Source organism: Aulonocara sp. 'chitande type north' Nkhata Bay, linkage group LG6 (genome assembly GCF_057382095.1).
Source record: "Aulonocara sp. 'chitande type north' Nkhata Bay isolate Kocher_YH1m ecotype deep benthic linkage group LG6, A_spYH_male_GT1.1, whole genome shotgun sequence".
In the NCBI taxonomy this organism is placed as follows: domain Eukaryota; kingdom Metazoa; phylum Chordata; class Actinopteri; order Cichliformes; family Cichlidae; genus Aulonocara; species Aulonocara sp. 'chitande type north' Nkhata Bay.
In genome coordinates, this window is record NC_141349.1 from 6,313,913 (window position 1) to 6,335,098 (window position 21,186).

The following is a 21,186-nucleotide window of genomic DNA, read 5'->3' on the forward strand; positions in this document are numbered from 1 at the left end:
ACAATAAAACAATAAAATAAAATAAAAAATACTTTTGTAGCTTTATTTCATAGTTGAATCAACAACGGACCATTCCAGGGAAATATTCTGATTTTGTACCCTTCGAAATAAGAACCTTGGATCCTTGGCCTGCGCGAAAAATATTAAAATATCCATGTGTCAACTTTTCTTTCACTAATGCGCAAAGGTCTTCTGAAATCTATTGAATGTGATTTCTTTCTGTGATATTGTATAATTACTTGTGTTAATAGATCCATAAATATATGTATTCAGAAGATTTTTCTTTCTGAGTTTGGACTGTTACCTGTGAGAATGAGCTGAAATAACACCCTCATACTGAAATAATAGGCTGCACTGCAGCCTCACCGGGCTCACCCCCTTAAAATTCTCCAGTCCATTTTCCTCCTCGGGATAAATGGTGAAACTTGTAGCAATAATACCCTCTTCTTTCACACAAACGCCTCCCCGCTGCCATCACCTCGAGCCCGGCTGCCCCCGAAGCCTCACGGCTGGGGATCTCGGAGAGCCTTTCTCCGCGAACAAAAAAAGCCTCCTGAAGGGGAACAAAAGTGACCACATTTTTCCTCCATGTCCCCTTCTCCGCGCAGAATAACCCGCTGCCTGTCGCTCAAATGGGAATATTAGGACGTCAATCTCACGGCCCCTGTGCGCTTTTGTCTTTGCTGAGTGCCAAGCTCTGCCTACCACACACCTTTTGTCCGACAATCCAATAAGAGCCATTATTCTCGCTCCCTAGCCCGGCTGCAGCTCGCTCTTCGGGTATTTTAGGTGCTTAATCGCGTCCTTTTAAGGACCTCAAATGGAGAATAACTTCCTCCTTTCACGTCGCCTTGCACCGGGACAAAGAGTTCCTGTGTCCTAGCTTCTACCAGGACCTGTGTTTATGAGCAAAATCTGCCACCACGAATCAGATTCACTAATATTCACCATCTGATTCACTGTTACACCGTATGGAGGCAAATATATACAATCAACAATATTTCTTTGCAAATTTAGGGGAAGATAGGATTTCATTTTCTTCTCTGTGATGTATTTTGGTATTATAATAATCGTTCTTTCTCAAATTTAGCACATACAATAAGATTATTATGCTTCTGTGCGGATACAGAATCAAAACGCACTTTCTTTAATCTCTTGGGTTTATTTGTATAAATGTGAAATAGACTAAAACAATTCTCTGTTGAACAAAAAAAACATTTTAAAGCAGTTCAGTCTCTCCATAACCTAAAAATATAAACGACAAAAACAATCGTTAAAAAACAGTCTTTTTCAGTTCAATTAAGGAGAAATGCGCAAACTTGTGCGTAACTTCCCCTCTGTGCTTCAGTGCCGAACTAGAGCACCAACAAATATTGGACCACAGAAAAAAAATTCACCCAAGCCAGTTCTGTTCAGAAATTCGACAACCAGCAAATTACGGAAACTAATTTTCTCTATAATTCTCCAAATATCCGGAAAAGTGAATCCAAACGCGCATCCGTTATAAGCAATACTGTATTCTGGCTGTATTTTGACCAGGTTAATACACACTTCTAAAGGAAAGAATGTGGGTTGAAAAACTCCGTTTTAAAAAAAGATACTGGTTCTGTTATGGTGAGGCTACCAGGCCCTGATCCCCTGCAGCGAGCCCTGACAAGATGTGACCGCTGTCCCTTGGTGTGTTTGAGCCTGTGGGGAGCTGCCGAGGCCGCTCACGTTTCCCAAGTTCATGTTCATGAAGGCGTTGGGGGTGCCGGAGGGAGGAAGGGCGGGGATACTGGTGTAGGTGCAGCTGTAGTTGGTGTTATACGCCGGGCTGTTGTACGTGTAGGCCGGGTATCCGTTATAGCCGTACGGATTGGATCCGTACGGAGCAGTAGCCGCGGCGGCATAGCCCTGCGCTCCTCCCAGACATGGCTTCCCATCCCGAACCAGCACCGGCACGGCCACGCGCCTCGGCGGCGGAGGATGATGCTGCCCCGTCGCTTCCAGAGACTTGTCTTGCCGCTGCCGTTTGCACTTGTAGCGGCGGTTCTGAAACCAGATCTTCACCTGGTTAGAAGTGAGTTTGAGGGTGGTCGCCAGGTGCTCTCGCTCCGGGGCGGACAGGTAGCGCTGCTGCTTGAAGCGCCTCTCCAGCTCGAAGACCTGCGCCTGGGAGAAAAGCACTCTGGGTCTCCGCCGGCTCCTCTGCTTCTGCACCGGCCTCTCCGTGTCGCCCTGCCCGCCCTCGGCTGCTTCCTCCCGGGACACCAGCCCGCAGTTTTCTGGGCAGGTTGGGAAATTCACAGAAGTATGAAGTTAATATCTCTTTAAGAAAACACGGTAATCATGTCTCCCAATTGTGGCATTTGTTTTAATCCTCACTCAATAAAGTATTGAACTGAAGCCACAGGCCCGTCAGTACCTGTCAGCTTCACGAGAACCTGTCACCGCAGAGACAAAACTCCACTGCAGCTCAAGCTTTTAGCCAGGGCGCACAATTCAAAGATAAAACACGCAACGCCGGAATGGACTAATTATAGTTGGTTTATTTATTCATTTATTTTTAACACTTCTGAACTTAGAAGGATGCAAGTCACCTACCTGCTAATTCTGTCAACAGTTTATGTCTGATGAATAATTGTGTGAACTCTGTAGAGAGGAGCCGAAGTCGCCGTGTCCGCCTGTGTTTATTAGCGCTACTTGTCGGTGTCACTTCTTTTACAAGCCTCTTTAAACTAATTGTCGGTTTATGGTCCAGACAGCATAACAGACTCCAAATAACAGGCAAGCGACTGAACCACTAGAAAGTGTTTGACATCTCCAGACTTTACTGGATTCGTCTCAGGGCTTCTGACTTCCACCATTTGGAAGCTCTTTATTGGAATAATGCCCGGCGTGTGTGCAGACGGAAGAGCCGGGCAGAGACAAGAGGCCCCAGAAAGCCGCGTAACCCAAATTATGTTCCACGTATTTTATTAAGTATTTTTTGCACGTATTATCTTTTGATTTTTCCGCCGGGTGTCATCTTTAAGGTCACGCGTATATTATTTAGAACATTTCACAAACTATGTTATGTTTTCTCACGTGGCTCACATTAAATTTAAAGTCTCTTGGTATTAAATTTGATAATGAGCCATACAACTGTGACCAGATCAGTTACAAAGAAAGTGCTGTGTGAAAGTTGATGTTAACATTAGAGGCATTTTTACTATTTGCTGTTTGGTTGGGTTACAGGTCACTGAGTTTGTGGTAAACATGTACGGCACTGAAAATTTGACATATTAAAAGGTTTAATCCGCTTTGCTTTGCTCTTTCGTCCTTTATACTGTGAATATTTCTGGTTTTTTTTTTAAAGGCCTGTTGAAATTTTTTAAAATACTTTTACGCGCGTCTTTTGCCTTTTCGTGCAGTTTTTACAACAGCAGCTCGAGTTTGTACTCACTGCTTTCCTGCTCCTCCAGCTCGGCGGCCTCCAACTTGGCTCCCTGCAAGCCGGGATGCACGTACATGTCCGGAGATAGGCTGGTGTCCCCCCGTTCTTCCTCCCGCACTGCAAGCGCGCTGAGGTAAGCCAGGTTGTCTTCTCCGTCCGAGAAGGAAGGGCTGTCCCGGGCTCCGGCGAGCATGCAGGACGGCGCGGTTTGGAAATGCTGCTGCTGCTGGGGAGGAGAGCGGGACAAGTGCTGCTGGGTATGGATTCGGTGCGTGAGCTCCAGGGTTCCGGACTGCTGCTGTTGCTGTTGTTGTTGCTGCTGCTCCAGCTTCAGGATATCCTTGACAGAAAACGGCGTGGAGGTGAGCGGGCTCTGCAGCATCATGTCATCCAGCTCCTGCTCTGCAGCATCGAGGAAATGAAGCCCTCCGAGTAACATGCACTCCCCTTCGCCTTTTCCCACTTTTTTCTCTAGCAAATAATTGAGCGTAAAAGCCCCTTGTTTGGCAATCGGAGGTGCGTTAAGCCTCTGAAATCCCTCATCGCCATAAATCGCACGAAAACACGGGTATTAGTCCGGGGTTTGTCCATGCAAATGTCTTGCCTGACAGATATAATATCGGGCTTTGTGAGTGAAGTTTGGACCGGGGAGGGGAAGGAGCACCTCTGCCTCTTCTGGTATCAGGGGGAGGGGTGTGTGTGAAATGGAAAGTCCGTGAAGGCTGGAAGAGAAACGTTTGGGAATTAGAGAGAGAGGAGGGAGGGGCATAGGTGACGCGTTTGCACGGACTGGTTATGTATTTTGAACGCGGTGAACTAAGAATTGTACTGACAATACTCGTCCACTGCCCGGTTCCTTCATGTTTCTGTACATCTTGGGGACAGTCCCAACAGGACTTAAAATCTGGTACTTTCCACCAATTGCTCTATAGAGCTGAAGAGGCTTCTCGGATGAGAGATGAAACGTAGTCAAGAAACTTAAAGAAGTCCAGACGCTTTGTTTTTCCAAGCTCCTTAGATTGTACTTAAATTAGTTTCCCCACTTTTTACGCACTCATTTAGCTCCAAGAAGCACAGAAACAGCCCTGCAAATAGCTGGCCCTATACGTTTATTATTATATTTGAATCTAATGTACAGAGTTATTTTTAAATTATTATTGTTATTTTACACTGGTTATACCCCCGGGGTCCTTGTAGTTTTGTGTGGCCCTTGGTTTTTGTGCCAATCCGTGTGCTCTTTTCAGAGGCTAACAGTTCGTGTCGGCGGTGATACGTCAAGGTCAGGTTAAGAGTTCCTGCCTTGTAGATGAAGTGTAACTGAGTTGACTAATAGTAGAAGTTTCTCTGAAAATCATTACCCAAAATAATAAACGACAATTTTTAGCGCCAGGAGACATTTTCACAGCCAAAATGTGGAACAAAGGTGGCTTTAAAATTGGCTTTTTTTTTGGCTTAAAAGTGGTCAAAAACAGCAGCCAGAAATAAAATATATATATGATGGAACACATAATGGTCAATATGTACAAACGTGTACTGTTTTTATTCTTTGAGACATTGACTGCGTTCAGTAAAGGCCGCTCGCTTCCGTCTCACAAAGCTCCAGATTTTCAAACCTTTACTCTGTTTTTTTTAGAGAAGCTGGACTGCACATCAGGGACGTGCGTAAAATACTCCAGAAAACTTCCCCGTTTCATGTAACAGCAGAGCAATAAAAGTGTCTGATGGCGCTTTAAACCTGCCACTCACTGCAGCTCCACTGAGGCGCAGATCCCCGCTGTTTACTGCACAACACGGAGCTGCTATAATTTCTGTTCACTCTCAGAACTCTCAGCAGACTGTTGTGATGCCCGGTCTCTCTGCGCCTCTGCAGCCTCGTCTTCCAGCAGCTCTGCTCGGTGTCCCTCTGTCCTCTTTATCGCTGCTGTTGTATTAATAACCGCTCTGGGCCGATAAGCAGCCTCCCCGGGGCAATTAAAATTCCTCCAAGAAAACTGACTGACGTTTTTAGCCCGGCCTAATCTGCTCCTATCAGCTCCCCTTTCCGTTTTGCAGTGGGACCCCTCGCCTCATTCACCCCTCTCCCTCTGGTCCTCCTGCGAGTTTTTCCTCTCTGGACACATGGCAGGTGGACGGCGCCTGGTAGCTGGACTCTTCACAAACAGCTGCGATATTAGAATTACTAAATCAGTGGCAATGCTTCTTTATTGAACCTGCCAACGTGCAGCATCAAAAATTATAGTTTCAAAGGATTCAAAATATCTACGTGACTCATTTTATTCAAGTAACTTTTTAAGACAGTTTTCAGCTGCATGTGTTGTTTCATGCACACACACAGTGGTATTCACTGTGGTATTCACAGTGAATACCACAGAAAAAGGTTGTTTGTAGTTCATTCTAATGGGAAAGCTTATTCTTCTTTGGAATCAGTAACGTGGAAGTTTGGAGTACGCCTGGGACAATCTGTCGGTCCAAAATGTAATCACACAGTTGAACACTGTGTCCTGGTGAAGTGGAGCTTTCACTGTTGGTTCTTACAGTCTGGGAAATAAAATTAATTTGGTGAAGACAATAATATATGTCCTTTTACTGGACTATTACGATACATCATAAGGACAAAGTCTAAACTCAGACATCACAAATTGATGACTAAACACAAAAATAAAAAAAATAAAAAAAAATAATTTCGGGCTCACATGTCTGTGTGTTTGTGTTGTGTGGACACTTCTGATCATCCATGTACACAAAAAGTGGGCAATTAATTTTCCCAAAGGGCCACATGAGTGACTGGGACTGCTGCAGAGGGTTGAACTCACTTTTATTTTTGACCTTACCTCTAGTGTGGCCCTCTTGGGGAAAATGAATGGTTCACTCCTGTAGACATACAGTAATTTTTGTCTATGTATTAACTTGCTTTATATGTGAAATGGGATTTAAATTTGGTAAACTATATGAAAAGAAGTTGCACATGCCAACACAACCACTCCGATATTTCCGATAAGTGTTGCAATCAAGAGCAAATTTATTAGAAAAGCTTTTTTCTAAACTCTAACATTTATCTCTCAGTTTTTTATTATCCCGTGTGGGCAAAACACACTGAGAGAAAGGGACATAAACAAATGTCCCAGGAGCAAAGTTTCCCTTCAGTTTCTGTTGTCTTCCTTCTGCAAAGACACTGAATAACACAATCCTGTTTTTCATATGTACTTTACAACAATTCAGAATGCATTTGTAGACTTTTATTAAGCTTTCTATGAGTCTTTACAGAACAAAGTGTAACATATCAAAAACTGCACAATCAAGATCTGAGAGGACTCCATCGATGAGCCTTATGGTCCCCGCGGGGGCCCCAAACATATGTTTTCACTATTTCTCTCTTACAGCAATGTAAGTATTTATTTATTTAAGTATTAGGATCAAAATTTGCAAATTTGTCTGAGATGTAAAAAAAAGAAAAACGTTGCTGTATTGCAGTTTATTTTATTATGTGAAATATACCTGCTGCTGTGCACATTGTCATAATTTCATAAGGTGAATAAGGTAAATGTAACACCAAACTAAACTAAACTAACAATGATCTTGTTTATGGCCACACACAGACCTGTGCTGCCTGTGTGTAACCCAGCAGATAGTAAATATCCTGCGGTGCAGCTCTATCTATGGAGCTAGAAACAGACAGATGTATGTGTGAATGTCCGTGTAGACACATCGGCAACTTTCTCTATTTCACTCTATGTCATCATCGAGCGCGTCCTCATAAAAAAGGGCCAAACAAAGCAGGATGGTGTTTAGACTGGCACGCGGCCGCCTCCATTTACTTTAAATAAGCATTAAATCCAAAGACGCCAGGCTGAGCACTCGGTTTCAGTGTAGCCAGAGCTCTAAAGTAGCTATTGGAAAGAAAATAAAACTTGTTCAAGTTAAGCGACTCGGGACATTTGGTTTTGGTTGGGAGGGCAAGCATTTTGAGAATGTGGTGCTCTTGGTGTTCTCAAAGGGTCTTCAGAGTGAGGAATTCTTTAACCGTGAACTATGCATGATCTCATTTTAGATTTAAAACTTGAAGCTGACTCTGTGGAACCACACTAAAGAAAGAAGAATCTAATGAAGCAAACAGGCTACATATTCAATCACTCATAATCCAAATATCCATCACATTCAGTGTATAGTGCCACAGTTTCATGGCTGTTACCAGTTCCCACCCAACATAAAATGAATATCCTTTACTTTTTAAAAACAATTTCATGCCCCTGAGCATAAAAACAGTCTGATTGAAATGTTGCTCTTATTCAAATGAATCTACATCTGCACCGTGGAGATCACAGAGAGGCATGAGCTTTTTCGACTCTTTGAGCTTGTTGTTTTGCCAAGTAGCTGTTTTTAGGATACTAGCTGCTGCACACCATCTGCCCACTTAAACACGTTAAACGTTCTTGTCAGAAGCTGTGCAAGTGTTGGGAATTCTTCACTGTGCGTGTGGGTGTGTGTGAATTTTAGGGATCCTACATGTCCTCTGAGGTTTTGCAGTAAAGCTGGAGGAACGCCGCGAGTTCAGCTCTACAAACAGCAGCAACTCATTTTACTGTATCATGTCCATCTGGAGGGAGGAGGCTGTTGTGTTTGTGGTGCTGACAGACGTGGAAGGGAGACTGTGACCTTTCCGGGAGCTTCTGATTGGACTTTTATCTTTCACACAAACAGAGATAAGTCAGTTAGAATGTGGGTGAGTGAAGCTTATCAGAAGTTTGATGGGTTAAATTACTCGAATGTATCACTTTGCCTCCGTTTACTGAAAAAAACAAAATCATGTTTTCTTTGAAGATACTGATGGACTACTTGGTCATTTTGTTACTAGATCCTTCTCGATCTCTGCTCCAAGAGCTCATGCACTTGGTCACAGTCTTTTACGCTACTTGTACAAATTATACTTATAAGGCAATTTGTGTCTCCTTTCTTTTAAAATACCCTGTCAGCTACCACCACTTACAAAGCTACTAACAACATATTTTGCTTTGCGTTTCCTTGAAAATTGTAACTTGTTACGTCCCTGTTCTCCTGCAATTATGTTCTAAGTATGATTAGATACTAGAAACTAAATACTTAAATTTGAACATTTTCAGGGTGACATTTTGGAAAACAAACAGCAGAATATCCACAAAATCTGATGATGATCATGATTTTTTTAAATTGTTTTTATCATTCTAGCACCAAGGTCAAAGTTTAACTTATATTTTTCAGTTATAAGCCTATTTTATTTAATATTGTTACAGAACTCATAGTCACTTCAGGGAATTTGGGTTTGTTTTTTTTTTTTTCCTTTTTTGTTTGAAGCCATAACTTTACAACTGGGACGTTAGTGAATTTAGTGAAATTTCTTCCCCCACCCCCCCCACCCCCACCCCTCTGTATTATGAATGTAACAATAGGAAATGCTACACCTCTTGTCTTCTGTCTGTTTGCGGCCCTGCAGAGGCGCCAGGCGGCTCTGGATGGTTGGATGGAGAGAGAGAGAAGTGAGGGAGATAATCACCGCTTCAGAGCCATGCATTTGTGTGCTGTGTGTATGTGCGTGATAGAGAGCGAGCGCGTGTGTGCGTGCAATGTGTGTGTTTGGATGTAAAGGACAGCTCAGATAGTTGTCAGAAGGTTAAATGTGATGATGAAGGAGGGTCAGTCAGCTCCAGAAACAAACTTTATTAGGCAGTTAAAGGGCAATAACTGACACACACACACACACACACGGACAGCTGTATACTATAAACACGACTCTGAAGTCGTATCATTTCTTCGATTCAGTGTTATGCGGACTAGATCGTGGCTCAAAGAGTTGGCAGCTCGTCTTGTAACCGGAAGGTTGCCGGTTCGGACAGTCTCGGTCGTTGAGTCCTTGGGAAAGACACTTCACCTGCCGCCTACTGGTGTTGGCCAGAGGGGCCGATGGCGCGATATGGCAGCCTCGTTACCTTTGTTTTGGAGGTAACGTGCGCCTCAGACTGAGAGTGCGTAGAAATTTACAGAGATGAAATAGAACTGAATAGAACAGAGTACAAATTTCTACAGTTTTCAAGTGCAAAAAGATTTAAACCGAAAATCACAATTGCACAATCAGTTCAAATAAATAATAACTTGACAAACGAACCGAGTAATAATAAACATGTTCTTAAAAATTTTATTGTTATTTTTTTGTTTACAAGATATTTACCAGCGAATCTTTTGGCTTTGCTGTGTTTTATTCGTTTCCAGTTTCGGAAATGGGTCTTGGTTTGAAACCGTTTTTTCTTTGTTTTCTTTCTTTTCGTGAAATGACGCAGTAAGAATACATTCAGCCAAAAAAATGCATTTCTCGTCCGCATCACATGTTTTGTTCAGTTTGGCAGCGTGAAGAAAAGTCGTCCTTTATTTGGGTGGATCAACAAAATCAGCGAAAATGACGAAACTTAATGAAATATGTGTAAAAACAGAAAAATCATAATTGTGATACTTTTTAATGCTTTATGGTCTTACAGAAATTTGAATATTAGATCTTAATAAATCTCGATTGTCCTCACCTGTTAAAATGTCACCTTTACATTGTTTCTTACATTATAAGATCACTCTGTAAACGTCATTAAACTTTTGGGGATGTCCTATCCAGACAGCTCGATTAGGGGCTAAAACAACAGGAACAGGATCTTCATTTTGTTATAAGCTCGTACAAAAGTAATCAAAAGTAAACAGACAGAAACAAGTGTAAATCTTTGCAGACTGGACGTCGTGCGTAAAAGTTCGCGCGTCTTGGAGCCTGTAGCTTAAAAGCTGAGAGTGCATGCGCGTGCTCGCGTGTGCGTGCGTGTGTTTAGATAACAGAGGCCTGCAGCCAGTAATAGCTCCATTAGGCAGAGTTGGAAGACGCTATCTCAGTGATCCGTAACGTCTACCTCCGCCCTGCAGGACAGGACCAGTGGCCACACACACACACACACACACACACACACACACACACACACACACACACACACACACACACACACACACACAATTTGATTTCCAAAACAACGCCGGGATTTAGCAGAAAGACGTAGAAACATGGCGGCTTAAAAGTTCGGGCTTTTCAGGACTTTTTCTCCTGAGGGCTGTCCGACGTTTGCGGGTAACCCATAAAACAAAAACAAATAATAATAATAAACAGAAGTAATGATAAAGAAAAGCGCACACTTTTTTCCTCACATGATTGTATCTTCAGATGTCAGGCCTCCTCTCTGCTGATGTGTTTGGCCCTGATTCGGAGTCGTTAAAAGTGCGGGACAGACCTCTATATCTCTCATACACAACCGCAAACACGCAGCATGACGCAACCGGCTGTGTTTATGAACCCGCCCGGCCTGCTGTATAAATTGCGGCGTTGAATGGTTTACCTAATGGGACTTCTGTTTCTCGTTTTCTGTCACCCAGCACGCCAGACCCGGCTGACAAACGACCGACTTTTACCGGCAGAGGAATTCCTGATTTATGTGGGAAATGAAACAACAGCGAAGCGTTTTTTCTCTCGTCTTTAACCATGCAAATAAAGTAAATTATCTCCACCCTGCAAACATTAATAGCGGGGGATTTGTATATAAACGCGACAGCAGAGAGGAGGCGATGTCTTCCATAGTGATAGATGTATGTTTTGTTATTTTGTTTCTCATATTGTGGCGCGATGGAGGAGGAATAAACTTGAGCTGGATGCAGGGAGGGAGACCCGCCGCCCAGTATATCGACTCCTAAGCCTCCACTTCCATTGTTATTACTGCAGAGGAAACAAGTCGTTACAGCCACGGTGCTCTGATTTATTGCCGTGTTGTTTCGTTGCTTAAGTAGAAATTTCCAGCGGGGCTTGTTGGTCTAATTTAATGAGAAAACCACGCAGAGGTACGCCTGCCGAAGAACGAACGAGCGTTTAGAGCCTCTTTAGTGTTATCACACAGCGGGGATTCATTTTGTCTGAGCTTTCGAGGAGAGAAGCATTTTTATGATGAATAATTTGTCCAGATAAACGCGGGCAATGTGATGAGTCTTCCCGTCTCCCGTGAGAAGTCTGTGTGTCTGTGTATAAACTGGAGGGCATTAGTGCCTCCAGGAGAGAGACAGACCACTCCATCACGGCGCAGACAGTCCGGATTCCCCCATTAGAGCCCTTCACCCTTTGTCTCTCGCTGAGCGTCTTCTTTATCTGCTCTCTATCTCCTAAACAGCATCCAACCTGGCTGCTTTACAACCTGCCGAGGGTCTCGGCCATCAATCACCGCCCGGCTGAGCTCTGTCAGGCCGATCCGAGCCCCTGTATCCAAGTGTCAGAGTGATGCTTCTATGGACACCAGAAACCGAAACATTGAGACTTATATGGCTTTTTTCTGGATGTAAAAATCGGTATTTGCATTCTTTTTAGCGAAATAAAACAGAAGTAAATTTCAAATAGGCAAAACATAAAGAAGGAGGCAAAGGATACTTTTAAAATGTCACTTTTTAAGCACAAACAAATTAAGTGTTTCAAGTATTTCCCGATTCACCAAATTGGCCGCATTCAGTGAATTGAAGCTCCTTTGAAACATGATTTTTTTTCTTGTTTTGACCGAGACTTACTATGTTTTCTGAAAATGTTTGAATCAGCATAATTTTATCTGGGAGCATTTTTATGAAACATGAGCTCGTCTCAAGAGAAGAGATTTTGTTTTTAAAAGTCCAACGGGGATGTTAGACACTAAAAGGTTCTTTCTTTGTTTCTCCTGTAAAAAAAAAAATCTAAACACGTGCTGCTGAAGCTTAACTGTGACGCACTGGAACGAAACCCTTTAAACTTATCAAAGTGGCATCAGCTGTTCTGCTTTCCCCTTTTCCAGCTTCAAAGACATGGACAGGAGTCTTCTCCCTGCTCAAGCTTTTAATATTATGCCGACGATTTGCCATCCAAAAGAAGTAGAAGGAGTGTTTTCTGTGGTATTGAGAGGGGGCCTGCACCGGTTTCAGGGCCCCTCCAAAACTGCTCGGCTGCCCTGCAGGGACTCACTTCTTCCGACCACGCAGAGAAAGTTCCCACTCACACGACCTCTGTCATCCCTGATGAATTAACTCTGAACGAAGACAGAAAGATTCCCTGCAACTTCTCAACTAGGCTGAAGTGAAGCGTCTGTGGAGGACGTTTGATTTGTACATTTAAGATAAACACGAGACCCGGTTCTCAAATGTTGTCTTTGTGACATGAAGTCTAAAGTAAAAGTGTTAAAAAAATCATTGTTCTTTGACCCTTTTTGTTAAATATCTAGAATACAAATAACATCTGTCATGAGTCTGATTTAAAAAAATTATTTCGTTTTTACGCACGGGTTTGGATTACGCGCGCTCAGGGCAGAGCAGAGCGTGCGCATGTCTCGCGCGTCCTCGTTGACCTGCCAGTTACCCCACCTCCGCTGGAAGACGGGGAGCCTCGTTCCCCACAGCGTCCCGTTGATGGTCCCCAAGCGTCCCTCCCTGTTTAGGCGGAGGAAGGGCCTGTTTCCTGGACCAGGCTAAACACGGGCCTCCGGAGCGTTGCACTCCGACAGGACTACCCGCTTCTGGCCGGACGGACACCGGCAATAGATCACTTCGATCACCGTGGGCTCCGGGGCCAGGCGAACAGCTGGGAAGGGTCCGAACCAAATAGGGGGGGTCAAGGGCCTCCTGTACCGCTACTGCTAGGAAGTTTGTCATCCTTACTCCCCCAGCATGACAGCAGGGTGGAGGGGAGGAGGATGTTTACCGCTGTTTCCCAGCGAAGCTTCCTGCCTGACTTTCACTTTCACTTCCACAGGACTGCAGAAACATCAGCAGCAGCATTTACATTCATCTACACACATATACAGCAACTCTTCTAGCAAACAAAACTCCTGTAAGTCACAAAAAATAGAAAATAAAGGCCCGCTAAAAATGATAAAACATACCGTCTTAAAAAGGAATTGATTGATCAAGAGTGATGTTTCATATATAAAGCTGAATTTTTAAAATATATTTGAAAATGTGCTGCTGATTAAGCTCAGCGCAAGGTTTAAGGATACTTGTTTAACCTTACTAAACAATGAATTAAGAACAAAGAATTATTAAAAAATAATTCACCAGAAAGTGAGTTAATATTTTGAAGGAGTGCAATATTTGATCCCGATATTCTCATTGGGTTTCTCTGCTGTGGTCAATTTTCCCAGTTTCACTTTTTTTGTTTTTTGATCTGTGGCTTCCTTCATCCTCAGGTTTGCCGCTGCAAATTTTCCCATATTGTCTAAAACAGAAACAGCTGTCGTTCAGCGCAGTTATACTGAGATTATGAGTGCATGTCAGAACCTTTGGAAAATATCCAAACATGTCTAAATAATCAAACAAGAACGAAAATGAGCTCTTTTCCCCTTAAAACACCTGTAACCATGGTGATAGGAAGTGAATGAACAGGTTCAGCCAGAACTCTTCACTCTGCATCTTTCCTGCATCTCTCACGATGAAAGTTATGCGTGTGCGTGTATGTGTGTGTGTGTGTGTATTATATCTGCATTCAAACTGCATGTGTGTCACTTGTGTGTGTATCAGATGTTGTGGGTTTGTGTTTCGCCTGAAGTGAACTTGATGCTGTAACCCAGTCCAGTGAATCAGCTAATGAGTTTGCTGGACATGTCATTAGCTGTATAGATGTGTAATGATGTCATTCATGTGACACTTCATCAGTGTGTGTGTGTGTGTGTGTGTGTGTGTGTGTGTGTGTGTTTCAGGTTGACTGTGAGCGATTAACACTATAGTTTCTTTTAAACAACTGGGTCCAATTATCGGTTACGTGTCACCTAAGTATTCTTAAGCGAGTTAAAGGTTACAGTTCAGCCTCCACTTAAAGACTTTCCATGTAGCTCATTCATGCAATAACTCTTAACAATAACATAATATAAGATAATGGAATAGCATTAACTCCACATACAATCATTAGAATTAAAATTATGATAATATTCCACTTTTGAGCCTCTGAAAATGAGATACTGAGGATACAAATGACTGTAATTCCTAAATGCTTATTGTAATACTTGTTAAACCCCCTGAATCAAAGCTGAAAACTTCAGTCACACCATGATCACATTTAAAATCCAGTGTTGGTGTACAAATTTAAAATGGCAAAAAAGTGTAATTGTCCACATAGTCATGGGCGTATATCATTTACAAAGGAAGTCAGAATAAAGTAATAAATTATAACATTAATAACAATGACATCTTGACCTATTATGGAATTGCTTGTTAATGATAAGATAACTATGAATTTACAGTTTATTAATATTAATTATTATAAAGGGTTACTCACATATCTTCTTTTATTTATGTGTTAAAGACAGAGGACTCCATTGCACTGCATACAAATACACACATACAGATCACCAAATTGGCACGCATGACATTCTGTGCACATAAAGAGCCGTAATAAATATTTTGAACATTGGTTCAGTATGTAATATAGAAGCTTCGTTACACACTGATTCGTAGCATGGTACTGATAGTGGTATTATTTTTAATATAATAACACTTAGCACAACATAGATCAAGTTTAAATTTGCATATTTATTGACTGTTATTGTTAAGTGATTATATTACACCTGAAAGTACAGTTTGCATATAGATTTAGAGATAATTTTATTAAATAAAATTTCAAATGGTGATGTTTAGCTGTTCAAATATAACTATAATATCTGATCTACCCACATGAATTCCAGTTATGCTACAAACAACTCAAATGTATTTCATGTTTATTTACATTCACAGCCACCAGATCTGAACCAAGTTGAGCTCTTACAGGTGATTTTAGCCCAACAGCAGTCCTCCATCACCACGATCAGACCACCAAATGAGGAAAAAGTGGTGTTCAATCCTGTGTTAGTGCTCAGAGAGTTTTTGCCAAGGAGCACTGGAGCATCCTGGTTGCACATGGCTTCCCCAGCATCTTAATACAACACCTCATCATGTTTTTTACTTCGTCTCACATCTCTATGCTGTGCTTCGTGTGTGCAAGTATTTACACACTGTGTTGTATATGTGTGCACACGCCTTCATCTAGCACCGGGTTGTGTCTGACCTCGTTGACCTGCGCTGGATTAAGCGGCTAATATATCTGTGGAATGATTGTGCAGGTCTAATCATAGCAGAGATAAAGTGTCTGCTACTGTACACACACTTCCCGTGTTTCTGCCTTTGTGAGGCCCTTCAGGTTGTGTTGTGTTGAAGTTGTGTTTTTATCACTTCTGAGGTTATCACACTGATTTACATTAATTTCCTGAAATTAGCTTCTACTGTGAGACCTTGAGATAACCTCAAGTCAGGTCTTTGTCATATATCTGTACTGAGTGATCTACATGAGGAAAACCTGCTTTTTGCCGCCCAAAAGGAAGGCGGTCCCCATAATGTCACTGTGTGAACACCTACATCGCACAATGTGTGAAATACAAGAACCCATTTTCCAATTCAAGTTCTTTGTCCACACCCTGAAATAGTCCTTGGCCAGACAGAGAAAGAATGACACACTCACACACACCTCAGCAATGCAGCGGTGCTTGCATCATGTACAGACCTGTCCTCTCTGCTCGTGTGTGTTGGACAACAGACGCTAGAAACATGACAGGGTTCTTTCTCGCTGCATCTGAGCTGCGGCAGGAATGTCAGGAAGTGTCGGCCATGTTCAGATGCTCTGATCTGACGGTATGTAGTGCCCGTAGTTACATTTCTTTCTCTCTGCCACTTCACCATGCACAACAGCAGCAGTCCTGGTCTGTGTCATAGACCTGCAGTGTGAAAGCAGTCAAATATGTAACAGACTGATATCCCTGCTTGAGATCGGCTGAAGCACTTTCTGATGTCTTTTTAAACTACACTGCTGGCACAGAGAGGATTCCCTGCTGACCTTGCAGCAATAACAACAAAACTAGTTTAATTACTTAAAATTGCACAAATGTCAAACATTTGTTTATGTGCAGAAAAGCCTTCGGTCAGCATAGCAACTGAATTAGTGAGTACTGAGTCTGTGCACCAAGTCTACTCAAGTAACATTTTGACTGCTCAAAAGAATCAGTCACTTACCCATTAATTATATTTTATTGGAATTTCCAAAAGTAATTATGGACTTGCATGGTCGCCATGACATCAACCATTTGTCATGATTTACTCTTTTTAAGCCTTGTGTTATTTGCTTGTTTTATTTGTATGGGTGTATTACACAGACACACACACCTGGCTGTACTGTAGTTTCCTGAATGGACCGTATTGCATAGAGACAGTGCAGCTTCCTTTTCTTTTGTAATTCGGGAAATTAAACAATCGGGGTTTGATCATCCTTATCACCTTTAAAAAAGAACCCAACACCAATCATTAGGGTGTAAGAGCATTTGTGTGCCTATCCATCCACCCCGACCTCCTCCACAGGATTTACTGCCTTTTAACTTGTTCTGTTGCCTCAGCTGGTCCAAACTGTTTGCAGGTAAACAGCAAATTTAAACGTTTCTGTGAAGACATATAAAACATCAATGTTTTTTTTTAAGGTATATTGTAAGAAATTTTAGAAAAAAACACCTTAAATTCAAATAATTTTAAAGCAAGCCAAGAAATATTTAGTCATTCCTGCAGAAACTTTTAAGAAACAATGGACCCATTGTATCGGGATAATATCTTGCTTCCAGTGAATGAGGATGTTTTTGGTTCTGTGCATCTTTTCAGTGAGGCTGTGTATATTTCCCCCCATGCATTGTTTGTCTGCTTAGACTGCCTGCAATCATGCATTCACGGCAGATGCAGTGCAAAGCACAGCAATTACAGCAAAATTGCTGAAACAACTTTTTTTGTGTGTATTTAATTAATTAATTAAAGGAAAACCATCCACCTATAAGTCAGAATCCCCAGCTTCCTGTCTGACACTGCGCAGCCGGAGACTGTCCTTCAGCTGCTTGAGGCCTCCACCCTGCTGTAGTGTCCTTGACCAAAATACCGAACCCCTCACAGTTCCTACACCCTGCTGCTGCCGACTCTCTGAGCGAGTAAATACCAAACAACATTATATATGAACTCACCTCTATCAGGGAATCCTACAGCGCAAAATGAAATGAGTCAGACACTCTCGGGGATTCCTTCTGATCATTTCTTTACTGAGTCTGCAGAAAAAAAAAAAGAAATCACTGAGAAAAACACAGCGACACTTAAGTGCTCTCCTGGACAGAGCTTAAGTACCTGAGAGCTCAGCTGTCGCAGGATGTGGGAAACCGCAAGTCTCCCACAGGACCAACCAGACACCCACAGCCAGCAGGTGTTTTGAAGCAGGAAGGCTGTAGTGTTGATGGTAGTCGCTATGTTTGCTCTGCTGCTCTTGAGATCAAGAACGGAATTTTATTTCTTCCTCCACGTTGAGTTTCACACACTTTATGAGGTGCAAGGTCACGACCATCAAAACTGCAAGCAGCACATGTTTTCTTCATTTTTTTCAATTTGCTTTTGTTCAATTTTTATTGAGAAATTTTACAAAGGCATCAAAGTATTAATAGCTTTAATAAATGTTTTATTTTTATTCAACGTTCATGCTGCAGTGTGAGTTTCGTTATTATTAAGACGTGTATAAATAATATGATCATTCATAATTCTGATATGTTTAAGCTGCATTTGGAATTTTTGCCAGTTTGTTGTATCTTAATGTGGCCTTGCACCAGTTTCTGTACCTTTGTTGTGGGTAACAGTGATGGAAATAGGTAACTTTTCTTTTTTTCCCCAGAAATTTTAATTAAAAAAGGTTATTGTCTTTGTACAGAATTATACATAAAGCATATTGCATTTTGGTTAAAAAAAAAATCGGTCTGTCATGTGAAGCTGTTTTAACTCCTTTGACAAGACTGTAGCCTTGGAGCCAGCATTTAAAAGAATCATGTTTGCTATGTTTTAGGGTTTTGACTACCATTTAGTATATGAATGGTAATGATTAATATCATAAAGAACAGGGGCTTACCTCTTAAAATAATTTTACAAAAGTGCTCATTTTTCCTCTTCCTCTGATCCTTTTCCAAAGCTTCTGAAAAATTAAGACCTGTCATTGGCTCTCTTCCTTACGATTACACTCACTGTGAATGAAATCTGACTAACAATGATTTAATTAAACAACAATAATGCCTTCTAATATGAGGCATCACAGCTAAAGAGTACACTAGGCAAATATGCAATAAATGCATGAATTATTCAGACTTCACGTTGGCTCTCCGACAAATACAACCTAATTAAGGGATTGATGTTATTTGAATACTCCCCATGAGCATCATTATTTGTTGAGTAAACATGCGGCTAATTAACCTGTTTGAAAAGGCTCAAAATATAACAGCATATATGATTATAGCCTTTTGCTACGAGATGCACAAATGGTTTAATTTCATAGTGATAGTGGCAAATTAGGGTTAATTACAGTATGTGTCATAGAAAGGTGACTCAGAGTGTATTTTGTGCACATTATGAATTTGAAATGATGAATTTGTTTATGCACACACAAGTCATGCGAGCCGTACTGAAGCAGGGGAAGAAGAGGAGAATCCTGGATGAAGGAGATTCACTGATATAATTAAAGTGCAGACGGGGTGATTTCCACTTGTGGTTTCAGATTAGGCTGTTTGTGGTGAATCCAGCTTCCCTTCCCAAGTTGTACCAAGCTTTGGATATACTAATTATTCCACACAGGCATTTATCTGTGTTACTTTAGTCTTTAATCCCGGATTCACCCTCTTCTGTCAGAGGAGATTTGAATGGAGAATCCACATTAGATATACAGAAACAAACCGAGCTCCACATTCTACTTACCGACTTATTCTCATAAGCAGCAAAGCAGCTACAAAATCTGGGCCTTCTCTCGGCTGTTTTGGGACATGAAACCATAAACACCAGTGATTTGTGGCATGCTCCAGAATGTCTGTTATTATTTGGTGTCCTGGAGCCATTTAGCTTGACACTCATGTATGATTTCATAATTGAGCTATGTGCGTGCTTCCTTTTCTCATCGTGATGAATGTAAGCCTACAATGTGCTGACAGTATGAAAGTATTTAGACATTCATTTGATTATGAGGTAACACTATCTAAAGCTAACACAGCCTAACACAGCATTCATGCAACGATCCCAGCCATCACAAAGGTCAAACTGTCTGATTTTTGGAGGATGTAGTTTGCGGTAACTTGGACTTTATTGCATTCACCCATTAATATGAATTGGGCGCATGAAATAATATGCCTCTGAGCATATATGGAGCGTGTTTATTTAACACAAGAAATGGCTTTGAGCTAAATTTGGTACAACTTATCAGTGGCAACAACCTTTTAATACTTTTAACAATAAAAACACACAAATCAGAAAGCAAGGAATGGCTTATGGTGGCACCAAATGATTTGCATAGTACTCTTTTTTAAGCTGTGCTGCCAGTGTTACTGGTGTGGAGCCAGTTCTGCTTTAGTGTCTTCATTAGAGAGACTAGAGTTTTCAGGCCCCTCTTCGGTGGAACCAGTTTCCAGTTTGGATTTGGGAGACAGACATTATCTCTACTTTTAAGATTAGTCTTAAAACTTTCCTTTTTGCTAAAGCATATAGTTAGGGCTGGACCAGGTGACCCTGAATCCTCCCTTAGTTATGCTTCAATAGGCATAGGCTGCTGGGGGATTCCCAGGAAAGGGAAAAGACTCCCAGTTTTTCCTTTTCAGTCACCTTTCTCACTCACTGTGTATTAACAGACCTCTCTGCATTGAATCATACCTGTTATTAATCTCTGTCTCTCTTCCACAGCATGTCTTTATCCTGTCTTCCTTCTCTCACTCCAACTGGTCACAGCAGATGGCCCCGCCCCTCCCTGAGCCTGGTTGTTCCTGTTAAGAGGGAGTTTTTCCTTCCCACTGTCACCAAGTGCTTGCTCATAGGGGGTCATCTGATTGTTGGGCTTTTCTCTGTATGTATTGTTGTAGGGTCTACCTTACAATAGAGAGCGCCTTGAGGCGACTGTTGTTGTGATTTGGCGCTGTATAAATAAAACTGAATTGAATTGAATCACATCGCTGCAAACGAGGCATGAGTGGACCATTTTAGAACAAAAGAATTCTTCTGGTGTTGATTTACAGAGCCGTAAGCTCCTTCTGTGACCAGTATCTTCAGAGTATAAAACCAGTTATTGGTGTTAATAATAATGTGTTAAACACGTGTTTCCCTCCCGTGTCGGACTCTGTCTACGTGGAAACTTTTTTGCGCACATTGAAAAAACAAAAAAGAGAAAAGAATTATATCATGTCAGTATAAGGCCGTACTTGTATATCCATTGCACCAGCATCTTTCCAGTGTTAACATGTTTCTCCGGATTGGTCAGACATAAATCACTCTCTCTCCTCAGCTTCTCAAACAGGTGGCGCCCTGCAACATCAGCCCTGGACAAACACCGTCTGCTCCGGTTTTAAACCTTCTTAGAGCTGTCTATTCACTGCCTCAATGGTATGAATGAAACCAGAAGTTTGTGGTGCATCCCCCCGCCGCCGCCCCCAACCAGAACTGAAAGGTCAGTGAGGGGTCACCGTTGTCACCAGTGCAGAGATGGGAAACTATTATTGGAGCTATTGTGGAGTGACTATAATTCATGTGAGAGGAAGTTGTCTTGTTGTGTATAAGTGTACATCTGCATGTTCTAATGACTGCACGTTTACACAAATCTATCTTTAGACCCCACGAGGTTTATGATTCATCATCCTGCAGTGGCACTTTAAAAAGTT

The 21,186-nt window shown here is 41.9% G+C and overlaps 1 protein-coding gene across 1 annotated transcript; it reads right to left on the reverse strand.

The window, feature by feature from the left end:
- Positions 1-1,142: 1,142 nt before the first annotated feature.
- LOC147327144 (homeobox protein Nkx-2.5-like) lies at positions 1,143-4,242 on the reverse strand. Its single transcript, XM_086294775.1, has 2 exons — positions 3,428-4,242; positions 1,143-2,267 (listed from the first exon to the last, which is right to left on the reverse strand). Exons 1-2 carry the CDS (start codon positions 3,855-3,857, stop codon positions 1,621-1,623), a joined length of 1,077 nt encoding a protein of 358 aa, XP_086150901.1. The 5' UTR covers positions 3,858-4,242; the 3' UTR covers positions 1,143-1,620.
- Positions 4,243-21,186: the final 16,944 nt, after the last annotated feature.